This window comes from Cupressus sempervirens, chromosome 2 (genome assembly GCF_028749045.1).
Source record: "Cupressus sempervirens isolate cs-2001-9-10 chromosome 2, ASM2874904v1, whole genome shotgun sequence".
Classification (NCBI taxonomy): Eukaryota; Viridiplantae; Streptophyta; class Pinopsida; order Cupressales; family Cupressaceae; genus Cupressus; species Cupressus sempervirens.
Genome location: NC_143119.1, coordinates 163,477,796 through 163,493,319, shown reverse-complemented (window position 1 = coordinate 163,493,319; position 15,524 = coordinate 163,477,796). Strand labels below are relative to the sequence as shown.

Genomic DNA, 15,524 nt, shown 5'->3' with positions numbered 1-15,524 from the left:
TACCTAGGACATGAGCAACAGCAATAAAAGCAGAGCAGGTAGGATATCACAACTCCATAACACTTAAGACATACAACTGGATAAAAATAATAATAAAAGAAACAACATTAAAAGAATCAATTTTTAAATTTAAAACATAAATCGTATAATCTAGAATATATCAAAATTATAGTATAATAACGTAATATTTTGTACTCAGTAAACCCCATTGTGAGTGTGTATTGCTTATTTAAACCAAAGTAAGAACATGCAACAATCCACACTCACAATGGGGTAGTAGGATTATTCATCGTTCTCAGCCCTTTTGCAAGTGTTCGGTGCTTTTTTATGTCCATTATACTTGCTATGACATTTTTAGAATGCCCTATTTATGAACATTTTCAACATCACTCCCTTAAACAAGACCAAAACCACAATTAATTGCTTTTATTGAATTTAGCTTAGATTTTCAACGTCATCACATTCACCTGTTATTATAGATACCTTATTAGTCACTATAACTAATTTAAGTTTGCATTACACAATAGACATATTATGAAAGAATGAATAAAATGATTTCTTATGAATGAACTCCACAACAACCTACTCTTTTTAAATCCTAATCTCTGTTTTACCCTGGAAAATTGGCACACGTGCCCCATAAGTCGCATTGTCATTGTTCAGCCTCAATTTGCAAATTTACAACGGACATTGCTCTAATCCTTTATTTAAAGAATCTTGAGCTTATTAGATAACCTTCATGATAGAATGAGCCCAAGCCTCTCAATAATGTGAATGATGTACAAGTTGATCCAAAAATGTTTAGACAATTATTCCTAGTTTCTGCTGCACTGTCTTGCCTATAAAATCTTGTACAAAAGAATCGAAACAATGAGAACAGCACAAAGGCATTAAGATTGAAGATTGAAATTGACCAATGTGGCAACAAGATACTCTTTCAAAAGGTTTCACCATATGCCTGGAATGCTCTATTCCACATGCTGCCAATATTGTATGTGTACAAGACCTTGCGATCTCCTTAAATACCGAACTGTCTGCACCCAAAACATTTTTTTTTAAATGAATAACATCAATATATCCAAAAAAGGAAATAATCTACGTGAAGTTAAATAGACACATGTTTCTATTACGCATATAATACAATGAAACAGTCTCTCGAAAAGTCTTGAAATATTCTAGGACGAGAACATGCATGATTGCCAGATAAAAGAAAAGTAATTTAACTTATTGGGCAGATGCTTGTAAAATACAAAACAGTAGCAATAAAAAAAAAGTTGGTATGGCACAAAGTTTAGTACAATTTTACACTCGCAACCTTTCAAAACTTGTAAGCAAATATTAGAAGAAATATTTGATTGAGTCAAAGTCCCACATTTATTTTGCCTTTTTTCTTTTTGCAGAGTGTTGACTGCAGGTGGGGAACAGAGGTTAACCTGAAGTAGTTAGACCGTATTCTCACAAGCAATTAGATAATATTCTCGTAAGCAAGTTAGCTTATAGCACATTCAAAACTTTGAAATTCACAGCATATTCAAAATTTTGTTAACAAGCTTCACTGCTTAATGAATAGGAAGTTGAAATTTTGAGATACCTAAGATTTGCACCAATTAGTTAACAGACTTTGGCTTCTTAATGAACAATTTGGAAACACTTTTGACAGCTTTTCATCAACCACAGAAAGGTCTGTAATTGTATTATATTTTAATCAACAGTTCAGTGCTGCCAAAAATCTAGCGCGCTTCGAAGAAGCCTAAGCATACATCATGTAAGGATCTCTTGCATATCTAAAGTTCTAAAAGTAGATGAGAAATAAAGTTAAAGGAATTGTGGGTGGTGTTTTTTGGGATATTGGAGTCTAATACTTTGAGAGATCAGAAGGGTGGATGAGCCTCTTCTTGACATATTTCTCAGAAATCCTGACATAGCTAGACTAGTATGTTATTCTAATGTTAAACGGAACATAAATAAACAATGTGTCAGGGAAGTGCCCTTTTGGTGATTTGGTTTCAGAAAAAGTTACACATCTTGAATGAAGACAAGTTGCCTACCGCCTAGTGTTCAGTACACATAATAGTATGAACAAATTCCCAATCAAATTTAACTTTTTATATATGGTTGTTAAAAACTTAAAACTCATAAATTACCATATTCGCTCCAGCCCAATGGAATTTGATAGTCGATTCGCATCACAGTTGGGTTCGAATCGATATCGTTTCAAATTTGTTTTTCTCAGGAATTCAGCTGCAAATTCACCAAAGTGGACCCTGGTCGAATTTGCAACGATTTTTGCCAGGCATTCCCTGGCAATGACGTGCCCAAAATGAATGTTGTGCAAATGACCTGCGAATGTGGACCACTTTAAATGGATTTTTAATTCTTTTTAATACTATTTTTTTCATCGTTTTTGCTTTTAGGTTACACATGCAATAACCATTCTTCTGGGTTTGTTATGCACGCGCGATAAATATAAAACTCTGTTTTTACTGACCGCAGATTTGTCCTCTCCTGATTAAGTCGCTACTAACATGAGCCTTTGACGAAGCGATGGCCAATGAACATTTTTCTTCCACTGATGTCTTCATGCGGTCCACATGATCCCTGCCCTTTTATTTTACATAAAGATTAAAGCTATTTCTTTATGTGTGTCTCTGTCCATAGATACTGTTCAGAAAAATTATCGGTACATGAAGTTATAAAGACAGCAGTTTATAAAAATTATTGGTACTTGATGGCTATTTAAAGACAACAGGTTATAAAGTTTATACAATCTAGAAATATATCTAATATATATATATTTCTCTAGTTCAAAAGTTCTACATGTGCAAACGTAATATCTTTCTGTTCGCAGTTCAATCATTGAAATCATACAGTACTTTCCCAGTTGTTTGCAAGACCTGACAATTTCATTAACAATCATCTTTGGAGCTCTCTTTCATATATATATATATATATATATATATATATATATATATAATCTGGTACAGACGAACCCAAAACAAGCCTGAACCCGACCCAAAAAAAATTGGACAAATTTCGAACCTCAATGTTGAAACCGCGTCCGAACCATAATCCGTACCGGCAACACAGCCCATAAGTATAGCTTCAGATTTTGTCACATTGTTTGTATACAATCATTGAAAGTTGAAACCAAGTTGATAGCTTCAACTTTGAAGAAGCATGTCATACTACAAAGTTTAAATTAAATGCATGTTTAAGAGGCACTCACACTTTGATATCATAAGAGAATTTGTGAACTGTACTTGAGCAACTTTCTTTGAGTTGGGTGGTATGATAACCTCATTAAACTTTTTTTATCATTTGTAATTCTGCAGCTTGCAATCCATTGAGATAAGATAAATTTATTAATGTCCAACAAAAAGACCACAAAGAGGGTCCAAGGGACTGCCAACAAATAGCAGGCGGCCAGCCTACAACAGTAACAGCAAATGGTGCCCAAGGATAAAGGATAAAAACCCCAAGGCAAGGAATTTAAAAGATTTCAGTCAGGAGCATGGAAGGATTGTTTTGCTCAACCTAAAGGGTTGAGAAGATGAGAGCCTGAATTTTCTAGTACATGGATATTATTTTACCAGAAAGTTTTCTATGAAGCAACAGGCAGCAACCAACAAGGAAATTGGTGTAATCAGTTTGTATGCCAATCTCTTTACTTATAGATTTTATATTAATTATCAGGCCTTCTTGTCTCAACCATTGCAAGGAATGAAATATTATGAGTAGCAGATCTCTATCTTAAAAGAGAAGATGATTTATAAATACAGTTGTAAATCCATTCTCTCAATTCACAATTGCCTCTTAAAACCAGCACTGTTGAAATTCAACATAATAGGACAAAATGAATATATAGGTAACTCCTTGGACCTTCAGCATCCTGACAAATCCTCTATCCAGAGCAACACTGTTTTCTTGACATGGATTGAATTCAAATTATTTTACTTGTAAATAAAAATTCATGAGGAAAGATTAAAACTTATAACTAGCATTGAACAAATAATTCAACTATATTGACACCATGAACCTGTAATTAGTTTGGAAACTGAACCCAGATCGTATATTTATCATTCTTCAAATGTGTTGAAATTGCACAATTCTCAAACAGATTCAAAATATGTTCATTGAAACTACACCAGAACTGAAAAGACTTATGAATCCATTGGAACTCGGAATTGGTAATTATCTAGGAAAATCCAGCAGTCCACACATTGACTTTATAGTCTGAAATTTGAAATTTGGAAAACAGGATACCTGAGAAGCTCCTTAAAATAAGAACAGGCTACTTATATTTTATATATGGTGGCGTATCTGCGGATTGATGTAATTGAAGAATAGGTAGAATGGCTGAATAACAGTCAGAAATCTGGTCCCCATTCTGCAACCAGGCTACTATTTATTTATGCTGGCCATAGATTTCTTCTTTAAATTTGAAACATTCCAGTAACAGATTATTATTGATTTCTACTGCCTATATTTATTTATTTATTTCTGCTACCTATCAATATCTTTTTTTAATTTGATGCTATTTTTCAATGATTACGTAAAAGTACCACATATGGTTTAAGATCTAAGATCGAATTTAGAGAAGGATAGGTCATACAAGACTGTCAAATCTAGTGTCCGGATTTAAATAATACTTCGTTGGTTTTTAAGTGCCACTTCGTGAATTTGATAGCAAGCATTGAAATTTCCTTTCCACAATGCCAAAAACCCAGATAATAGATCGGAACCAAAAATCCTTAAAATTCAAAAATGTCATTGCAATTGATGGAAGTTGAGCTTTATTTAAAGGTTAACAGGCCAATGAATAGAAACAGTGACAAATAATTACATGAGGTAGCTTCCAGAGATCAGTAAACCAAAATATCGGTGGCAACAACCAATATCCAATTCCCTCCCACAAAAACTAGTACATTCATGATTGTTACTCCAAATATATTGCCCTATTTTAGGTTGGACATCAATAAAATACTAAAAGCTTTATCAGCACTGAAATGGGAAAACCATTCAGCTGTACATTGTGGAAACTAAGTACCATGCTATCACTGTCACTTCTCACATCAACTGTCCAAATCCAAAAAAAGTGTGGATCTGGTTGATTTTCAACTTGATCAAACAGGAAAGTGAAAACTTAGGATATAACTTTGCCATCAAACATCGCATAATGCCTTTGAAATGTTCTGGAATCCCAGATGAGAGAGTATGGGACTTGGCCTGTTTATTAAGTCTTAATATCAATACTCATCAACTTGAAACTTGGAGGAACCAAGTGACATCTTTAATTGTCACTGCTCACAAAAACCTTCAGGATCCTGACTAGTTATGTATGGAATTCGCAAATTCTAGATTTCAGTTGAAAGCCAATAAGATTGAACAGATTGCAGGCATAAAATAAATAATTATCATATCCAAAATCTTCCATGTCCCTGATAAAATTTCATATCTGTCAAACCAAACTCTTACCAAATGAAATAGACTTAGCATCAACCCTCTTTTTAACATATCATACTCAGCAAATTGAAACTTGGAGGAACCAAGTGACACCTTAATTGTCACTGCTCACAAAAAACTTAAGGATCCTGACTAATCATGTATGAATTTTGCAAATTCTAGATTTCAGTTGAAAGCCAAGATGATTGAAGGGATTGCAGGTATTAAATATATACTACTCATATCCAAAGTCTTCCATTTCCCTGATAACATTTCATATCTGTCAAACCTAACTTTTGCCAAATGAAATAGCCTTTGCATCAAGCCTCTTCTTAACATTGAAGTATGGTATACATGCACATAAGATGTCTATAATCTTTCAAATTCAAAAACTTTATGAAAGACCTAATTGCACCTGCTGCAAGAACAGATATTATAATATAATTTACTGTTCCTTCAAGCATATTCCACTTTACCTGATCTGTATGAATCTGTTCAAACAATCAAATGTTAAATCGTCATCATATGTAAATAAAATTATCAGCACAACACCAGCCCATGTGCAATGGGAAGCATCAACAGCACATTACCATGTCTTAGCTTAACCCACCTTTTGGCACAAGTTTTAGTTTTGAGCACCTTATAAGAGCTAAAATACCTGTTGGGGTTCGGGTGAGGGTATGCAAACCCAGTACATGGTTATGTGAAAAAAAATAGGAGTTAATGGTACGTATGGGAACATGTGTGTGTGCAATATATATGCCAAAATAAGTAAGAGAAATATACAGAATTGTAAAACTAAATCATTTCATAGTATGATTCTTGATCACTAATCAATACCAAATACCAAAGATAAATATCAAGTGTCAATTGATAGTAGAAAAATATTCAAATAAGCCATATCAACAATATCATATATGTCTATGTTCACAATTCCAATGACTTATTGAACTACAAAAATGTGAACCTGAAATACGATTCAATGTTCATCAGTCATCAAAGGCTATGAAAACAGACAAGTACCTAGCAAGTACCCACAGACAAACCTGTACAGGGTGCATACCCAACCCTGGTTTGAGGCCTGTGGATACGTACCTGGTAGCTTATAGTATAATAGGAAATGAAAAGCTCAAAAAGCAAAGACTCCTTTTCACAGCTTTTCAGTCCTCGTAAATTTTGTATGGAATACCAAAAGAAGGATCCCAGCTAGCTTTCTGCCCTGTCCTGATGATGGATAACAGACTGTGATCCAAAATGTTGATGAAAAAAACCTAACCAATTGAATCCAAAAGCACTCCATAATCACTATGAAAAGAGTTATTTTGAGACAAATCTGTCAGTAATTTTCAAGACAGTCTTGAGCTAGTGTTAAGAAAAAATTCAGTGCTTGTTTGTAGATTACTTTATAGAGTTAAGAGCACAATTTCAGCATTTGTTCTATTATTTTGAGAGTATGTCCGACAAAATCCCTATTATACTTTCCTGGAAAAAAAGAAGAATCATTTTAGAGCTTTTTAAAATCTCTGTTCTGTTAAACACTGTTTTCAGATAAACTTGCAAACATTCAAGGCTATCTTGAGCTAGTAATAGGGAAAATGTCCATGATATTTGTAGTTTATGTTTCTTCGGTAAACGCATTTTCCCAGTCTTCTCAAATTTCAGCCCTGCATCTAATACCCTATATCCAGAGTTGTTAAGGTGTGTAGATATGCTCTTACATCCTACAATGCATGGACTCATGGCCACGTGCAGGAGACCACACATTAGTATTAATGCAGAAGAATACATAACATCTACCTTCGATCTAAAAAATGTGATCTGACATTATTCATAAATTTACCCAATCATATGACTAAAAGCATCTGTTGTATCAAAAGTCAAAAGGAAATTGATATGATGAATTAGATTGTCCTATTCATAAATTTTCCTATTTGCTCCCATCAAAAGTCAAAAGGAAATTGATATGATGAATTAGATTGTTGATTAAAAAATACCTTGAACTTGCATGAAACTTTAGATGCATGTATCCATCAAATGTAATAGTAAATACCTACTCAAAAAATCAATAAGAGAAACTGTAATAATGCTCTTACCTACTTCTCTTCCTGCAATCATCTGCTTCATGTGTCTTTTTACCAAAGTGCGCACCTGATCCTTTGCACCTTCAACTTTTCGTAATTCATTTGCATGAAGGTTGGAATTATTACAGAGAACAGGATGGTTGAAGCAAATGCTTGAATTGTCAATTCTTTCAATTAAGTTAGGTCGTGATCTTCTATTTGAAACATCAGTTTCTGATAGCACGCTATTACCAAAACCTCTGCATGAGCCCTCTTCACTTATCCTTTGTGAATGGTCCCTAAAATTGATAGACTCAGAATGCAGTCTATGTTGACTGTTGCTTATTTTTGATTGTGATGGTGAGCTGGTACCAAGTTTAAGCCTTGTTCTTGCATTGCCCATCAGGTCTGATAAATCATCCTTACTGTGAGCAGAAGATGACCCCTGCAAATATTTTCCACCTCTTAGAGAATCATTTGTTTGTACAGCACCACCTCCTAATGCTTTTGATTTCTCCATCATAGACCATGCCTGAGCAATATCGGACTTGCAGAGACTATTTTCTAGCCCTACAGAGGAGTCAAAATTACTTGTCCTAGCTGATTCAGAAGAGAAGCGCGACTGGTTATTGACTATAGGCAAGACAGTTGCATCGGCTCCATCGTCAATGCCACTATTAAAACCTGCAAAAAAGCCTGGAGATAACTGCTGTGAGGCTCTTTCATGTGCACTCCAATTGTCATGTAAAACTTGTATACGCTCCTGCAACCTGCGTTGGCCTGAGAGAGTCCTTGCACCTGCACCAGATACCTGTGATGTAGATCCAAACAATACAGTTTCCCTAACTGGAGCTCTTGCTGGATCCGACAATCGGGGAGATGGATTTGGGGCACTTCTTCGGAAAATCCTTCTACGAAAATTTCTTACACGACTTGGGGTTGTGTCTCTCACAAAAGCTGATGAAGAAGGTGGTGATAAAGAAAGATCTAAATTTATTCTCTCTGCACATCCACGAATTGGGGTATCTTCCACCAATTCTCTAATTGTCAACCCATCATCTTCATTGTGAAGATCAAGCACAAAATCATCGACCACTTCTTCCTCCGGGTTATTCTGTGTAGGCCTAGAAGTTTGACAGACTTGACAATACCAATCTCCTTCAGGAACAGCCCTCCCAAGGCCAACACAATATGTGTGATAAGCTGAATCACAGAGATCACAAAGTAATAGAAGCCCGTCATCACCAGCTGCATGACATTCTAAGCAAACTATATCTGCATATGGATCAAGAAAACCCATAACTTCTTCTTCTGAAGGTTGATAGACCTGTTATAAGAACCAAAATTTAGAACAATTAAGCAGATGCATCAAAAAATAATAAATATGTTAGATGTCAACTCAAAGCTTGCTCCGAATTAGCAAATTTTTGGACTGCAAACCTAATTAGAAGCATGGATAAATATATTAAATTCAAATCCAGCCATGACTAAGTGCTTAATCTTACATGTAAAGTTGCAGGCGCTAATAAAATACTGAAAAGTTTCTTAGGGGATTTTGGACTGCAAACCTATTTACAAGCATGGATAAATATATTAAATTAAAAGCCAGCCCTTACTAAGTGCTTAATCTTACATGTAAAACGGCAGTAACTGGCACTAATAAAATACTGAAAAGTCTCTTAAGGGTACTTGATATTGGTTCCAACAAAAACAATCTCCATTAAAAAGGATGGTATTCTTCCTTGTAGATGGCAAACTTACTGAACCCAAGAAAACTAAATTACAAGAAATGTTTCTATATATTTTAACCATTCAATTAATGTCCCTTACAAAATCCATAAGGAAAATGACTCCAACAAAAGAAAACATTCTCTAATAAAAAGGCTTAGTAAGAGTTTCAAAAATGCCTTCATTTTAAATTAACTGAGTAAGAAATGCACTTTAAAGTCCTTTTAAGTTTTATTTATAATTTGAAATCCAACTAAATATAGAAAAACAAGAGCAACAAATTTTACTTTGTGATATCTCCCTTAAAAAACCCATTTAGATCTGGGTATTGTCAAAAAGGGTGAAACATAAACATTCACAAGACATAAATTTATAAGCAAGTATTTCAGGAACATGCTTCCTACAACATAAAAAGTGGGCACACACTGATGCAAAAATCCTTGCAATTTCAGACTAAACTTATAAAGATGACTGTTAGAGCAATTTCCCTAAAGTTTAAAACATTTGAAGAAAACTTTTCTCCCAACACATGAAAAATAGCTTTAAAAGCAACAAATATGCATAAACAATTTTAATCAATAGACTTTATTGTACAGTGATTTTCTGATACCAAATAATAGATTCCCAGGGCATACAATAGCATTCAGGCCAACAACTGTTTAAAGAACAATTTCACTGCATAAAATAGCCTCAAAAAACAGAAAGAAAGAGTGCAAATAAGAGAGTTGAGACAATTTAACTATATAAAACTACAGGTGTTTGTTCTTGTATTACATTGTTATATAATTAGTGTCTCTAATCATATTTGAAGGTAAGAGCCCTAAAAGGAATGAGGAGATCATTAGATTGGAACCCTTCCATGTTCAAAAAATAAAAGATAAAGCTGGTACTTAAAATAAAAGGTATCATTAGTGAATAGTACAATAATATCATAAGAAAGCACTCAGCAACTTAAAATGATGCTAAGTTAATACCACTGTTTCCAAGATAGACTAAAGAAGCAATTAATATGTGTAAGACGTCTGCCAAAGATGGACAAAACACATGAACGTGACAAAACACAACCGGAAATGTTATATATAGCTTCCTCGAAAAAGAACAAAAATCATACCTGGTCTCGAACAGGAATTTTAATTGCAGTCCCACGTAAACCCTTTCCTGATATTGAAGACTTTGATATCATGCTCAAACGCTGTTTACACATTGGACATCGAGATTCCACTTTGGCCCATTCCATAATACAAGCAAAGCAAAAATAATGATCACAACAATCCAATTTACCCCTAATAGCTTTCCCTTCATCTGACAAGCAGATTCCACAAACTGGTTTTGGCAAATCTGAATCCCTACAATTATTTGATTCAGTAATTTTTTCCTTTCCCTTCTTTCTCAATCCATCTCCACTTCTGCTAATGTCACTGTCAGAGATACTTTTACACTTCTTCTCCTCCCTATCTCTGAAACAAGAAACTATTTCCTTTTTCTCAACTGACGATGCTCTAATTGAACGACTTGCAGATTTGGTAAAGCTATGAGACCGACAAGGCATTTCCCCTTCATCTTCTGAGATTGTATAATCAGCATCTGATTTAGAGCAAATAAAATCTGAATCAGAACTGCTGTCAAGTTTCCTCAAGCAGTTGTTTAGCTTCCCTCTACGCGGGCAAACCCACCCCATCTCTGCACTTTGGGAAGACCTCCCTTGATGTTTGGTTCGCCTACTTGGTGCAACTTCAAAATCTTCATCTGACTCGGAGCATGCAGAGGCTGTGTTTATGATTACATTCTGCAACATCGTTGTTGTCCTCTTCCTCTTCGTAGTGGGTCTTGACTTCTCAATTTGGACTAACTTTTTACTTGAAGCCGTACTCTTTTTTCGCTTCTTCAATTTATTTGTGCTTGAATTACTGGATTTCATTGTTGTCCGTTTTCTCTTCTGAGATTTGGCAATTTCTTCTCCTTCATTATCATCATCAACAGAATCATCATGTTCTGTGGTAGAACTGAAATCTGGATCAAAATCTTCATCATCATCACTGGAAGATTTTTTCATTCGCTTAATCGGTCGATTTGTTGTTTTTTTCTTAAGTGCCCAACTTCTCCCATTACTACCGCTTTTCTGCCTTGGCATCAAGTTTCTTCTCGTCTTTGGCAGATTACATTCTTCACTTTCTTCACTCTCAGTGCTTTGAGCTTCTTCTTCATCATCAGATTCATTTAGTTCCTCACCAGATGTACTTTCAATATCATCATCCTCCTCTTCTTCCTCTTCGAGCACAAAATCTTCATCAGAGCTATCTGAACCATCACTATACCCTCTTTTCCTTCGTTTCTTAGCTTCCGTGTACCCCTGATTTCGCCTGCCACGGGGCTTCCGACTGACTTGCACATTCCTCCCCCATCTTCTCCTTCCACGGGGCTTTCGGCGAAATTTTCCTGCCATAGAGAACTGACTACCTCTGCAGGATCTAAAATACCAATGTCCAGAATAAACAAAATAAAACAACTGCCACCACTTCAGGCTTCAGCACCTACAAAAACCTGCAATCATCATCACTAATCTATTAGTTAAGTACAACCCACTTGCCAACCTAAAAAATTATGGGAAAATTAGATTAAAGTGCCAAATGTGCATAATGAACAACTTACATTGCCCACTCAAAAACTATAACATATCTCATTCCTTTTTAATGCTTAAAATAATCCTCAAACTTTTTGATCTACGAGTTCTGAAGTGTATGCTATAATCTTGCATCTAATTTCAATTCAAAACATAAATATCGATGATATTACTAAATTATAGCAAATATTTCCATTATAAATCTTCTCATGGCCTGCTCCATAAATTCCTACTACAACCCAATATATTATTAAATAATATATATTGAAATTGATAAAAAGAAAATCAAGATAAAATTTAAGTTCCAAAGAAAAGACTAAGAATTTTTTATGTCTCAGGCAAGCCACATTCCAAACTGTCATAAGAGATCCAAATGTCCACAACAGAATTTATATTATTTTAACTTATACATTGGCAAAAATTTATATGGCTGCAATTTACTATAGTGACAGGGTTTGGATGTATCCATAATTCTACGGATTTCTGATAGGGGGGTGTAGGGACACAGGGACAAGGAGAGCTAGGGTCTAGATTTAGGGGATAGCGGAGGAATGGCAGTTCAACTGTAGTGAAAGGAGTGGTGTTGATATACAAATCAAGGTGAACTAAAAAGGTAGCATTTTTGTAATTTTCACAAAGTTAAAGATTAAAATCAGTATATAATAGCATGTGCCATATAACAACCAACCCAACAGTGGCCCGTATGTGACAGTGCTATGAGGCAATATTTCCACCCAATCTTAGAAATGTTCCTTCAACTTAAAGTTTTTTTGGGAGGACTGCTCCAGGGAACCAATGAATTATGTATCTCATTTTTTCAATATGTTTAAAATGATGCAATTTTAAATTTTAAAAAACATTTAAAATACATAGACATTTAATTTCTATAATCTATAATATTTCTAAATTTAATTTCTTGAATTTTTGTATCATAAAGAGAAACTAGCAAGAATCATAACCCAATATGTTAACAAAGATAAAAATTCATCAAAACTGTGTGAAGCTTTTCTATCATCAAAGAAAAACTAACATTATGAGAGACCATTATTTTAGTCCAAGTTTAAATTTAATCAAAATAAAATGCAGATAGTATCTAAACAGCAAAGAAAACACTCAAAAATATAAGATGATCTTTTTCTGTCAAAGGGCAAGCCATGCCCCAAACTCCACATGAGATCGAGATATGCAGGAGGTAATTATTTTCTTTTGCCTTATATAGTGTTCAAATTTTGATTGTCTATATTTCAACATCATAACAAAGCTTGGATGTACCTCATATTCAATCTTATAAAAAGTGGGCGATTAGTACATCTTATCTCTGATTCTCATTACACATCTATAATACTTGCAGACATGTAATTTCTACACTGTAAGATACTAAGATTCATTGTTCATGGATTTGACTCAGAAAATATATTTTGTCATCAGAAAAAAAAACATATAGAAAATCAAGAAAAAATAAACACCAATCTATAATATTTTACTTAACTAAATATCTAATACGCTTCTAATCCAGCTAAATATTTACATTATCAACCTTTTTACGGCTGCAGTGACTACAACTCGATTTAATCCCATAAAACATCAGAAACATATTCAAATCTAGGATGAACAAAACAAAACCTTAAAAATCTATATTCAGTTATATTAAAAAATTATTTCATTGTTTTCTGCTAGTTCCCAAATGTCATAATAAACTGTTTCTCATTCAACACGTTGAAATCTTCAGTTAAATCTAAGATTAAACAGAGATTCCAAGTTCCGCATATCTTCGCACTTGAATAAGTGAATAAAATATTCGAACTCAGGCCATAAACCTTACCAGTAACACGGAACAGCGCCCTAAATGATCTTCGACTTGCTATCAAGAAACAAGGAACGGATTTGAACCCAAATCATTTCCCCGCCAAATATAAACTTACGATAAGATATAAACCTGAAGAAATGATGCGGAGGACAATGGGTTATCAGAATCTCTCCCCGACCTGTGCAAACAAATCCAAATTAATCCATCAACTCGAAACCCTCGTTTCTAGGGCCTAAAATTACTTGCCACCACAAAACATGTACCTTATACATGGAGCATCTCTTACTGATCGTGCAGCCCAGATTCCTCGCGGCCGGCGTTCTCCACCGTCCGTTAACGACAACCTATTCCTAGAACTACCGCTTAGCAGGCCAATTGAGTTCGAATACAGCCAGCCGGGTCCAGCCAAGTGGCGAAGGTGTGGAGCGTTAATTTATTGTTACCGTTAGTGCAGTAATCGAAAGGTGGATGTTGAACAGCTTTACATTCGGACGGCCCTCGCAAATTATTTGGTGATGGGAATAATATTATATCCCAACTTGAAACTTTGTTATGTATCGGATTTTCCTTGTATTCAAATATAGTTGTGTGGTTTCACCGCAGTCAAAGATTTTTTTAAGAATAGTTAGTAGGCCTCTAAGCTCCATGCTCTTGTTCACCTAATTGGTAAGTATTATCATATATTCAATTTCATTAAAATATTCTTGTGTTAATTTATATATTAAATAGTTACATTTTGAATATTTAATTACAATAGTTGTGCAATTTTATTGGTAGGTATAGTGGTATTGATAAAAATATGTATAAGAAGAATATGTCATAAGTATCCAAACACTCCAATTAATCCACCTTGATTTGAATTACAAAGGTTAAAAATGTCAAATTAATTTTGAATATGTTCTTGGTAAATAAGTAGTCAATGAGGGGATTGACTCACACAAATAGAGAACTATAGCAAAAGTGTAGTTCAAGAACCACAACACGGTAACAACAAAAATATAGTTGAAAATATATTGATGAACTCAAGAAAGGCCAGCATAACCTATAGTTACCACTTACTTATCCAAAACAAGATCATTAGTAGAAGAGGGAAAAAATAAGTTAAATCCTTTATTACTATCAAATAACTTCATAACTCATCTAACGAAATTGTTGTTAATAAGTAAAATTATTAAACTAGACTTACCGAAAGAAGTCATATTGTCAGAGGGCCCTTAGTCTACTAGTGAAGTTGAAAGGCTCACAAAGAGCCTACCAGGGCTCAAGTCTTGCTGAGTGCAAGGCCCCTAACATCTAAAAGGGATGAGGCTAGGTTCGTGCCCCAGGCGAATTTGGCAGAATGGATACCCCTCAGTCCTTGGTTCTTAACCGAAGAGGCTAGGCAAAAAAGCCGACCTCCATCAAAAAAAAAAAGTCATATTATTTATCATCATCGTAGTATAATGCTTGGAATTAAATGCACCAATAACCAAAATATTAATAAGTTGTAGCTGCCACACAGAGCTTAACCAGATAAGAGTACTAAAAGTTGTAGAAATAGTACTTTAAAGACTTATAAGGAGTAGGCCTACCAGAAGTACCCAAAGAAAAGGAGCAAACATGGGCATTTTTTATGCTCAAACAATAGTATGGTTGTCTAGTGTTATGTCATGAGATTGAAGGGTTTTTTCATATCATCACCTCCATGTGTTAGGTTTTTCTCCTCCTCTTGTTGGAGGAGGTAGGGAGTGAACATTGAGGAGTGCATCATTTTGACTGCAAAATTAACCAACATGTTAAAACTTTTTTCCACCACCTACAAAATCTTATTGGCCATCTTCAACTCCTTGCCATTAGACATGTAGAGTTCACTGTAGTCTGCCTCCTT

General features: G+C 34.7%; 1 protein-coding gene across 4 annotated transcripts; it reads right to left on the bottom strand.

The window, feature by feature from the left end:
- Positions 1–532: 532 nt before the first annotated feature.
- Positions 533–14,183, bottom strand: LOC149571558 (uncharacterized). Of its 4 annotated transcripts, none has more exons than XM_089813072.1 (5): positions 13,921–14,183; positions 13,673–13,835; positions 10,342–11,771; positions 7,536–8,829; positions 533–1,034 (listed from the first exon to the last, which is right to left on the bottom strand). In XM_089813072.1, exons 3-5 carry the CDS (start codon positions 11,671–11,673, stop codon positions 802–804), a joined length of 2,859 nt encoding a protein of 952 aa, XP_089669198.1. In that variant the 5' UTR covers positions 11,674–11,771; positions 13,673–13,835; positions 13,921–14,183; the 3' UTR covers positions 533–801. The 4 variants fall into 4 exon arrangements, with proteins under 4 accessions (XP_089669198.1, XP_089669199.1, XP_089669201.1 ...); XM_089813075.1 differs by lacking the exon at positions 533–1,034 and adding an exon at positions 6,296–6,713; XM_089813074.1 differs by lacking the exon at positions 533–1,034 and adding an exon at positions 6,397–6,666.
- Between the last annotated feature and the right edge of the window lie 1,341 nt (positions 14,184–15,524).

What these genes read in the sequence shown, in the direction of transcription:
- LOC149571558 (XM_089813072.1), bottom strand. Translation starts at nt 11,673, where the DNA reads ATGGCAGGAAAATTTCGCCGAAAGCCCCGTGGAAGGAGAAGATGGGGG. An exon ending in AAATTCCTGTTCGAGACCAG is followed by an intron (nt 8,830 to 10,341) that starts GTATGATTTTTG and finishes TTCTTATAACAG; the next exon opens with GTCTATCAACCTTCAGAAGA. An exon ending in GATTGCAGGAAGAGAAGTAG is followed by an intron (nt 1,035 to 7,535) that starts GTAAGAGCATTA and finishes TTTTGGGTGCAG; the next exon opens with ACAGTTCGGTATTTAAGGAG.